The sequence below is a fragment of the Scardinius erythrophthalmus genome (genome assembly GCF_964197995.2).
Source record: "Scardinius erythrophthalmus genome assembly, chromosome: 10".
NCBI classification, from domain to species: Eukaryota; Metazoa; Chordata; class Actinopteri; order Cypriniformes; family Leuciscidae; genus Scardinius; species Scardinius erythrophthalmus.
The window spans coordinates 40539680-40551993 of record NC_138230.1 but is presented as its reverse complement, the minus strand read 5'-3'; the positions used below and the strand labels follow the sequence as shown (position 1 = coordinate 40551993).

General features: G+C 34.6%; 1 protein-coding gene across 1 annotated transcript; it reads right to left on the bottom strand.

Annotated features, from left to right (window-relative positions):
* hepacam2 (HEPACAM family member 2) lies at positions 1–9968 on the bottom strand. The gene is made up of 9 exons (XM_081376925.1): positions 9885–9968; positions 5281–5625; positions 4492–4776; positions 3316–3612; positions 1942–2067; positions 1338–1359; positions 1217–1251; positions 715–788; positions 1–635 (listed from the first exon to the last, which is right to left on the bottom strand). The coding sequence occupies exons 1-9, from the start codon at positions 9943–9945 to the stop codon at positions 525–527; spliced, it is 1356 nt and encodes a 451-aa protein (XP_081233051.1). The 5' UTR covers positions 9946–9968; the 3' UTR covers positions 1–524.
* Between the last annotated feature and the right edge of the window lie 2346 nt (positions 9969–12314).

Sequence of the window (12314 nt, the reverse complement as noted above, 5' to 3'; positions counted from 1 at the left end):
AAAAACCTTTATTTTGAAATGATGCATCTGTGTTTAAAATGTGAACAGGTGCAACACAGAAAACAAAACGGACAGATGATGTTTGTTTTACATTCGAAAACATGAAATGTGGCGTCTCTAAAATGTAATGAGCAATATCACAGAATACACTGCAGTGTGCAAAAAATACAGTTTCAAAGTACAAAATGCATTCATATTTACATTTATTATGCAAGAAAAAAAAACGATTGTAAGATGACAACTGTATTTATATATAAATACTCTTAGCTTTTCATTAAGCATGTTGCTACAGAATATAATCTCATAGTTCTCTCTTATATATTTTTAAGACAATAAAAACAAAAAAGTGCCCAGCACAAGTTTATGTTTTTCAGATTTTAGGAAGTATAAAAAGGAAGTATAAAAATGAATAACTGTAAAGCAAAAGACGTGCTTAAATGTGTGACTGAGAAAAAATGGCACAAAAAAAATGAGTAAAATGCATTTCATCTTTACATCTGAGCTCACATGACTATCCACCTCTCTCATTTCAAAAGACTCAGTGTAGGAGTTTCAGGCACATGTCTGATGACATCATAGATGGTGGTATGCAAATCTCTGACTGAATCGAGCCGTGCCAAAGACCTGCAGGATGCCTGGAAAACAGAGAGAAGAAATAATAAACTGATCTGGGGCAAAACTCCCCATGCAAAATAGCAAAGTGAGTATTTCTACCTGTGTTGAATCCATTTTCTCAGGGACAGAGACAAATTCATAAATGCCAAAGTCTTCAGTTGCATCTTCATGACCTGCAAATATTATTCAGATTAGTGTATATGTAATACAAAGCTACATTTAGGCAAGTAATATAAATATGTTTACTTTATTTGCCATTAACTTCTACTGAGATCTATATTATGCGATGTTTTAAAAGTCCATTAGACAGCGTATGAGTCCACCTTTTTAGTTCACCAGCACACTAGTTTACTTAAGACAGTAAGTAGTTAATAATATCCTATTTATTTTCAAAAGGGAGTGACAGTGTACGTGGCCAAGTAAAGCCAAACCAGCAAGGTGGAATTTCTTTTCTAAAGCGTATGCTGACAGAAACCAAGCAGATATGATTATGGTTGTAATGTTAATGGGACTGGGGAGTTTGTTTGTTCAGAGAGGCAGTGTACACATCAGTGCTTAACAACACAGGTATATTATAGTCCGAGGCGTGCAGTAAACGTACCAGAGCGGTGCAGTCCTCTCTGCTCTGTCGTAGGCCTGGAGGACGGGATCAATCCATCAATGACGTCACACAAATCAATACATTTATCACATGCTTGTAGAAATTAAAATAATTTTCTTACCGCTTGTAGATGGTCTTTATCACTGTAGAAAAATAAAAATCAGTTCAAAATTATTTCTGTCTCAGTAACTGTGGCCAATTTAAATACAGCCTGACAAACACTAAATGAATAATTAAAGAACCCTTGAAATCAGATATATATGTTTTCTGTCCTGTGTTGACAAATTTCGGTAACATTAGAATAATGGACCATCATTAATAAGTAACTATGCAGGAAGTAATAGAGGACTAATCTAGCACTAGATTTACATTTCAGCTACTACTATTAACTAGTACAGAACTAATCAGTAATGTCACATTTAGGAGATAGTTCCTTATTAGGTAATCAATCATTTCTTAATGAGATTAGCCTAATTAATAACTATTAACTAACTGACAAATTATAGAGAACATTATCATGAGTCTGAGATGTAATCAGTCATCTTTTTTACTCTGAATATACTCCTAAAATGCAGCATCACTAATTACTCAAGCGTTACCTAGTCAGGAACTGCTAGTGATCTGGACTAAGTGAAAAAGATGGTTTTTGAATAACTGACTTTGTTCAAATGACACATTATTAAGGTGATGCCTGAATATAGTTAAAAAGCAGAATGATATCATACTTCTTTTTGGATGGCAGCTCTTCCTTAGGAGCACAAACATCATACACACAATGATGACGACTGAGAAGACTGTGATGAAAGTCAGTGAAGACAGCGCACTCCCTTCCTGGATATATTTCGCTTTTCCTGGAAACAGATCGATATATCAGCATTGCATTTTATATTTTGTAATAAATCATATCTGGTGTGTGATCTTCATCTTTCAACAACCAAGAGCTTGCATTGCATGTTTGCATTCACAGTATATACACTGAAACAAAATTCACGGCCTGTAACGATGTAAACAATAAGACCAGGTGCTGGCCCCTATTTACTTTCCAGTAGAACAGCAAGACTTAATCACAGGTGGGACAGATTTACTTAGCAACTGGAGAACAAAAAAAAAAAAAACAGCTTGCCACGACCATGCAGTGTGACAATGGATGGAACAAAGGAATAACAAACAGGACAGATTAACTGATAACACCAAAGCCAATGACAATTTTTGTAATGTGTGCAAAATACATTATGTATTATTACTATTATTCAATTATTTAAAGCTTCAATAATGTCGGTCTACTTCAGTTTGATCAGGTCAGAAAATTTAAAAGGTTAATTAAAGGTAGGGTAGGCAATTTCGGAATGGCTAGCAATAGCAAGCTAGCTTTGACAAGTAGATGTAGCTGCAGACCAGAGATCTCCAAAATGGGGCGTGAACTCCAAAAGTGGGCAGAACCTCCACAAGGGGGCAGGGTCTCCACTCGCAAAGACTTGCACCATTGGTTATGGCTTAGCCAATTGTCATTGACTTATATTTCAAAATAAAATAAAATAATATAGTAGCCTAATATAACAATTTAAAATAAAAAAATATTTTTACACGTGGGAAAGTTGTACTCTATTGCTTTGTTTTAAATGATGCCCTGTACAACTAAAAAGGTCCAATTGTCTGGTGAGGTCCGGTTGGGGATATGCAAATGGCCCGGCTCGGCGATCTCGTTTCGTATGATCTTATTAACTGCTTATCTCCTGAACTGCAATTTGCTTTAACACTCTATTCAGCATAAATCCTGCCCTGCAGTCAATTTCATAGGTTAAGGTTAGGGTGTAGGGTAGGTTTACTTTAGGGGTTTGCATTAGTTGTTGTCGGACCAAATGCAGTGATTGGACGAAAATGTTTTGGTTCTGAGATTTACACAGAAGATATATGTAATTTTTTTAAAATATTTAGAGCACTTCTATTATTGATTGACCTTTAATTTGGAAATTACCGTCATTATTTTTAGATGTGCATCAATAGGAGTTTTTGGGACTCCAACACAAACCCAATAAAGACGGATCAACAGAACATGAACTAATGTACAGATCCAAAACAGTAGGTGGCAGCAAACATACCTGTAAATCTGGCCACCACCAGTGTGAACTTGGTCTCGTCCTGCTTCTTCGTCACATTGTTGAATGCTCTACACAAGAACTCTGTACCCTGAGGTAACTCGTACGGCTTCACTTCAAACCGCGGTCCGATCATGAGAACCTCTGTGCCGTTCTTTGTTTTAGAGATCCAGACACAGGTGTTGGGAGGGTTCGAGTCCGCATAACACTCAAAAAAGGCCATTTCCCCTGGGTTCACTGTGAACACGCTTTCAGTTTTCAGACATTGGTCAGAATTCACTGCCAGGTTATAAGGCCCATCTGAAAAATTTGGTAAAGTTAGTGGATTGTTTTTCAACATTAATTTTTTTTTATTTCATTGCAATTTTCTATTACTTTGTTTTAGTTCTACCAGACTAAAGTTCTAGTTCTAGCTCAGTGTATTCTTTTTTTAATCAACACTTGAATGTTGCATTTTTTTTTCTCTCAAAGACTACAACGTGCAAAAGCAATTCTTTTATCACTTGTTGTGCTCCTTGTTTTGATCCAGAGATTCAGTACTCTTTCATAAAATGCATAACAGCGCCCCCTACTGTATAAAAGTCAAAACACGAAAAAGCCGGTAAATTCCGTCAATGGCAGGGAAGCGCTGTCTCATAAATGACGGAAAATTCTGTCAATGCCGGGGAAAGAGTTAATTACTATAAATAGTTCATAGTATTTATTTATTCTGTGAGTTATATTGTACAACAACACGAAGGTTAAGGAGGAAAATTGAGTGATTTTTCAACTGGTCATGTGATTTCAAAATGGTGGCCCCCATGAGGGGACCCTCTTCATGTAAAATAAATCAGCTTTTATTAGGCTTCTGAAATTAGTCTTCATCTCATTTGAGTGTACATGATTTTAAACATTTTTTTCAAAAAATACTAATGATTTCTTTAGTGGTAAAACTTTTTAATGAGGAAAAAATTAGGATTTGCACCTTTAATAGTTTGACCCACTTTCATCTACCTTTGCTTTAATATAAAAGGCGTGTCAGGATAGATCATGTCTAACGTTTGCGTTACAATGCAAACAGCAGTTAATTCTCAGGCTGCAGGAGGAACCTGCTGGACAGTGTGCAATAATGATGCAATGATTTACACATGGGATGATAACAGATAATAAATGAGCCAGAACAGAATGACAGATACTCACAGAACACACTGAGGTCAGCCTGGTTGCTTGTCTGACTGCTAATGTGGTTTTTCGCCACACAAACGTATTGGCCGATGTCTTCTTTCTTGACAGGGTTTATTACAAGCGTCCGATGATCTTGTGAGAATGTATGCCGGTCACTTGGACCAACAAAAAAGTTGTTCTTTAGCCACTCGAACTGAACATTTGTCCCGTGCTCAACTGAGCAAGTCAGCGTCACATTGTCCCTGTCTTCCATCATTTCTGATTCTGGGGTCTTACTAATTACGGGGACGGACACAGGCACTGGAAGCAGACAAGACATAAAACTGATATGTATATGGCAGCCCGTTTCCATCTCAGAGAAAAAAACAGTAATTGTACGTTTTAATTTGGACTTTCTATACCATAAACATGACTTTTTAATTCATAATTCTGACATTTAAAGACATAATTTAGATTTAGTTTGTAAATTTTGACTTTTTAAGTCATAATATCGATTCAAGTCATAATTTTTACTTTTTAAGTTATAATTACAACTTTTTAAGTCGTGATTTCAATGTAGTAGCTCATAATTACATCTTTTTAAGTAATAATTCAAACTTTTTAAGTCATAATTCCTACTTTTAAGTCAATTTCAATTTAGTATGCCATATAATTTAGACTTTTAAGTCATAATTTCAACATTTTATGCCATAATTATGACTTACCAGAGCATGATTTGTTTATTATCTGGCAGATATAGGCTTCCATAGGAAACAGACTTGCATTTGTATAAGAACCCAAAAAACACTAAAACTCGGCTCTTACCGCTGACTGTGACCGTTACTGTTTTAGTGACATGCACTGGACTTGAGCTTTCCGGGAAGATGATGTTAATCTCCAGCTCGTATTCCCCCTGTGTGTCCTCATCCAGATGCTCAAAATATAGTGAGACATCAGGCAAATTGAGCAAATTGTTTTTTAGGCGCAGATTTGAGATGACATTGGTCCCTGTGAAAGTGACCAAATGAATTTTATTGGGCTTAGTTTTATACCAGGTCCCCTGGAACGCTACATTCTGAACATCAAAATGAGTCTCAACTTTGAGGACCATAGAGTCGCCCATTTTCCCATGCTGCACGGGCTCCACTGAAATGTATTCGGAGTCTGTACCTGTTCAAAAGAGAGTGAAAAATGGTGTTTAATGACTTGTACTGTCAAAACATATTTAAGACACAAATAATTAGTTTTATGTAATGTCATTAGAGTTCAATTTGGAGGCTAAGTCAACATGGATTCCTTTTAAATGTTTTTTCAGGAAAGCAGTTTTAGATTATGATTAAAATAAGGTTTACAGAGGTGGACAGTAACAAAGTACATTTACTTGAGTACTGTACTTAAGTACACTTTACACTTTAAGTGCACAGATTGACGTCAGAACCCGATGTCGGATTGACGTTGGATTTTGGTTGGAAATGAAAGTCAGGTTGACGTCTAGAACCCGACTGATGTTGGTTTTGTTGATGTTGATGTTGTCGATGTTGGGTTTGGTCTTTTAAATGCGACTTTTGTCATTGTTTTGGAGCACACTAGCTTATAGTAACAGTACAGCTAACATATTCATACTAAAAAACCCCAAAACTTTAAATAGGGCACTATTTGAGGGAACAGCCATTTGGGTGTCCGAATCTCACATTCAATCCCACTACTGGAACTGTGTTCTAAATAAATTTGATATTGATATGAGGGTAGGTAGGCATAGATTCAGAGGCATAAGGTACTGTAAGTATTACATATAACAATGTAACAATAATAAAACAATGCATTGACTTTTACTTTTTACTTTTGATACTTAAGTACTTTAAAAAAAGTACTTCTGTACTTTTACTTTTACACTAAAATTACAGTAAAAATCGGTCTTTACAACTTTTACTTGTAACGGAGTAATATTTGACCAGTAGTATCTGTACTTTCACTCAAGTAAGGAAGTTGTGTACTTTGTCCACCTCTGAAGGTCTATGAAACTTAAAGAGAATTTCATATTTTGTTCAACAGCATAAATGAAACAGTCATAGCTAAAATGTGAAGTTTCAAAGTACTGTATGTTCAAATGCCTTTATGTAGCAAATTAACATATTGCATTTCTCAGATTTTAAGACTAAAAAGCTAAACAGCTCTATTGTCTTTTGTGATGAACATGAAAAAACTATTTTCTTTTAGTGGTGCAGTTTTTGTGAGTAAAAATGGACAATTTAACAAAAGTATATCACATCCCTTATGGGGAAAAAATACACTTTAGCGTACTTTTAAAAATGTACTTATACGAAAAAAAAAGAATATTCAAAATAATAAAAGTGCAAACTGAATGTTATGCTTTCTTTAACACTTAACTGCATGTATTAAATTTAAATGTACTGTATTATAAAATGTAATATGCAATTAGTTGAACTTAAGAGAGTTTTTGACCCACTTAAGTACATCTTTATATGTAATTTCAAAGGTTCTTCAATTGTCTTTGAAATAGAAGTAAAGCAAAAGATTATTAAAACATAATGATTTCAAATGTACTTTAAAGTTAAGCAACAGTCATGAAAGTGAACACTTCAGTGGCATTTCATTTCATTAATATTATATTATCTGCACAGGTTTTTATTAAAAATATAGCCTACTTTTATTATTTGAAGTACACTACAAATGCACATTCAATATAATTAAGGACACTACTTTTTCACAAGGGACTACAAACACTGAACTTTCCACAAAGCAAATACCATCTATATTTACAACAAAACACCATTCTAGGCTTCAAATGCTCAATATTCAACTTTTCGGTCATTTGGGCAGAACGGTACTGCGAAAAACCCTGCAATGTTTCTCATTAACAGAGACATCGCTGATTAAAACATTAATCGAAATCCGTAGCTAATCCGAGCAGTTTTCCTTCTCTTTTGGTTCACTTGGGCACTTCATTTAATAAGAAGTTTGCAAAATAAGACATACCCTACCCTCACATAATCTGCAATTCCAGCATGACGCTGGATTTATCCATCATTAATTAGTCACACACAGATCTGCCTTTGCCCTCTCCGCTTGATCAAGCCTGCATGAGCAAATATTGACCAGCTTCTCAGAACGATAGCGATCAAACATCAAGTCCTCTCTAATTTGTCTGAACTGGTCGGTGAGCAAACACTCAGTGAGGAACAGCTATCACACGTTACATGAAGTCATAGAGACCTCCGTATCAGTGATCGCAAATGTAATGCTCCGATAATGCTGTAAGGAGAGTGCACTGCACTCTATTGAACTATCTCATTTACTTAAGGATAAGATTTCTTTAGCATGGACACAGTGATGGTAGACTTCTTTAACTGACAGCTGTTAATCTGCATTAGGTTGCTAGGCAAGGTCGTGTGGCAGCAGGGAGGTATAGACAGTTTCACTCCTCCCTCGCTCTATCGCTCTCAGACCCCTTCACTACCCGAACACGGCCATCTCCACCCCCTACTCGCTTTATCGGCCAGCTGACAGACAATGTTGTGCATTACAATAGACAACTGTGTGGCTCGTGTTGTGCGCTAAATAATAAATAAAGACACCCCTATTGCACGCACATCAGAGAACCAGAGGGCAGGTTCAGTGGAAGTGAAAGTGTGCATGAGCTTACGCCACACTTATCGCTCAAAGTGTGCTTGGCTTGTTCTGGTCTTATTGTCTCCAAACAAGGATTATTTCTGGGATAGCAACAGCGCACTTTGACCACCACAACAAAAGGCATTAGGTGTTGAGCTATTCACACCAACAAGCAAGCCATCAACTCCCAAAACACAAACAAACACTGCTATTTGCTATTCACATCCCATGACGGTCCAGTACAGACATTTGCGCTGTAAACAAAATGCACATACAAATGTGTGAACTGGAAAATTAACAAAAGCCTGACTGGGAATAATCCACTAAGCCTTGAATGTTTGTGCATGTGTATTTTTAAAGCATCATGTGAGACAAAAATCAAAATGTAGGAAGCATCTGTCTTAGGAAGAGTCCAGCATAGGAAGTATTAGTCATATATATATATATATATATATATATATATATATATATATATATATATATATATATATATATATATATATATATATATATACATGTAGACACACACACACTGTATTTTCATTTATATTTATACTTAAGGATGAAGGTAGATGGATACCTTTTATGATTATTTATTATGATGATGACTGTTGACTTGATGTAGCAACATCCTTCATAAGATTATGTCAGGTAAAATAAAATAAAAAGATATATTATACAGTATGTACATATTTTTAGTGAATTTCACTCTAAAAATGTATTTAATTATATATATATATATATATATATATATATATATATATATATATATATATATATATATATATATATATATATATATATAATTTAAACAACATAAGGACAAATACTGACAGTCACAGTAGGAATCTATTCCATCGAAATTTTCAAAATGGAAGTGAAAATTTCCAAATGTAGGAAACAATCGCCACACTTTCTCAGAATTACAGAATTAAACTCAAATCACAGTTTTAATCTTTCAGGTTCTGTACCTGACATAATCTTAATGTGCAGAGAAGGATGTAATATATATATATATATATATATATATATATATATATATATATATATATATATATATATATATATATATATATATTACATCCTTCTCTGCACATTAAGATTATATATACACACATACATACATACTGTCCTATTTTTATCTTGAAATATAATATTACATATTTGTAATTACAATCTGTAAAAAATATTGGGAATTTATTGATTTTTTTGTAAAATTTATATCAAATTTTTAAAAAATATATATAGCCTATATATAATTTTATTTTGTGTATTAATTTAAATGGATTTATGAAAACAGTGAAGGACAAATACTGACAGTCACAGTAAAAATCTATTTCATCGAAATTTTCAAAATGGAAGTGAAAATTTCCAAATGTAGGAAGTAATCGCCACACTTTCTCAGAATTACAGAATTAAAATCACGTTTTAGTCTTTCAGGTTCTGCAACGGACATAATCTTAATGTGCAGAGAAGCATGTTTTTGCTGAAAGTCAACAGTCAACATCATAATATATAAAAATTAAAGGTATCCATCCACCATCTTCCTGAAGTATAAATATTAATGTATATGCACATAACTTTGAACGGCATTTTAATTTATTCTTCTGCGAATTTCAAAAAATGTAAATGTATTTAATTAGATGATGTCCCAAAGTATTGGCTTTCTCTTAATGGCTCAACCTTAAATTTTGGGCCAAAAATGACTGTAAAATTTTTATTTATTTTTTAACTTAAAAAAGTTTTGTGTGACATCACTGCTGCCATAGTCATTCAAACAGCAATAAAAATCAACTTACCAGGAACAAAGAGAAATAAGATGCACATCAGAAGAAACATGGTGACTCCAGCACATTCCATCTCTGCTGTACAAGCTGTGTGAAAAGAAAAGGGAACTGGTGACAGTATTTGCCAGGGAAATGAGAGAACCTAGGCCCCGCCCACATGCCATTTAGACACATACACCTGGACGAGCTTCCAAAACACTGCTGTCACCCTGAGGGCCAGAGACAGTCTCACCGATACACACTCACTGCAGATGTACACAGCTTAAACACACAGTGTCAGATGATCACAGAAGGGAAGTTCTGGTACACACACATACTGCTACAGGTGTGAAACCAGCGCAGACTGACGTTCAAGTACGAGACAGACACAGGGACATTCAGTGCAGAGACATGCAAAGTTTCATCTGAAACCAGGAAGACACAATGTTTTCAAGAACTATCACACACATAAATAGCCAGAAGTGACCTAAAATAGTCATTTAATCCGAGTGTGGAAGAGCTATCGAAGAAGAAGGTTAATAAATCATGCTCATAAACCTCAGATTACCTCAGACTAATGTATCATTGAATATTTTTGCGTAGTTAAGAACAAATGAATTTCAGGGAAAGTGTTACTCCACAATCTCTCCTACCATTAGACTAATTTAAATTCATTCTCATTAGAGAATCCCGAGTCACGTTCTCATAATTGTTTCACATTGATAATAATGAGAAATAATTCCTTAAGGATCATGTGACACTGAAGGCTGGAGAAATGATGCTGAAAATTCAGCTTTGCATCAGAGGAATAGCCTAAATTACATTTTAAAATACACTGGCCGGCCAAAAACAATTCACTGTTTGGATTTAAATAGGCAAATACTTAAGAGTCCCCAGAGCCACACCTACATATTACGTAATTGCCACGGACCAATGGTAGTTCGAAGGCATTTACCAGCCAAACAAACTTCTTTTGGCCTGATTTTGTTCGAAACTGTCACTGAAAGTCTTTGGGATGTGCTGGAGGAGACTTTACAGAGTGCTGGACTCTTGCATCGTCAATACAAGATCTTGACCAAAATTTGATGCCCCTCTTGATGGAAATAACATCACAACATTTATTTCCAACAAGAGGTTTTTGGTCAAGATCTTGTATTGACGATGTAAGAGCTCCAGCACTCTGTAAAGTCTCCTCCAGCACATCCCAAAGACTTTCAGTGACAGTTTCGAACAAAATCAGGCCGCTATTGGTCAAAAAACATTTTTGTAAACTGAAATAAAATAGATATTTCAACATAAATGAAAAACTAAAACTAAACGAAACTAACAACAGTTACTGAAATACTAACTAAAAAAAATAAAATAATAATAATTAGAAAAAATAAAGAATCGTTTTCGCAATTAATAAGCTCTCATCCTGTACCGGAAAATCACTTTATTTTTCAGTGTATGACCGTTGCGCTCAAGTCTCGCGTCTTTTGCAGCGTCTCGCGCATGACACGACGCAGCACCCAAGTTAAAATAAGTTCAACTTTTGAAAGACACGTATCGAGACCTTGCGCTTTTTCCCCATTCCACTGCCCGCGTCTTTTCTCCGTTTTTCAAAGCAAAACCGCTTTCTGTGTGAACCAGCCCTATAGCAGAAATGGCCAAATAACTGTATTTGCATCATGCCTAGACCTTTTGCAAATGGAGCTGTACCTTAATTCCATGTAAGATAACCATCTCATGTGAAACTAGCCTAAACAAGATAGGCCTACCACACATATATAATTAGACAAGATACCACACTAACGGAAAAAACAAATAGCATGTCTATAGCCCAGAAATAGACGTATATTTGTCAGAGTAGAAGTAGGCTATACTACTAAATGTCTGGTCTGAATAGAACATTTGAATATGAGTATAACTATGAGTATATGATTTTAAACGATGCAATAGAAAAAAAGCATAAATTGATCAATGCAAGAATAATGTTTGAAAGGATTAATCATAGAAATAACCTTAAAGAATAATCATACACATATCTTTTTCTTATACGCCACGTTTAACATTTTTAATATGAATGAGTATGAATGTATAATTTTTACTTTTTAGTTGCATTTGTTTGGTTCTTCGTTCATCCTCAAACAATTATTTTATTTGTATTATTAAGAGGTTTTTACAAGAGTTAACTGTAAACTGCAAACTTTAAACTTTGCTGAAATGAAATGTCTTTAACTGGAAGTGTTCTGTTAACTCTGCTAAACTATAATTACTAAAACTTAAACTACATATATAAAAACTATATAGAAATGTGTTCACAAAAAAACTAACTAAAACTAACAATGAAACTTAATTAACTAATTAATGAAACTAACTAAAACTAAACTGAAATGTATAGGAAATTTGAAAATGATATTAAAATAAAAAAACTAATTTAAAAATGCAAAACTATAATAACCTTGAGTCATACTCTGAAGG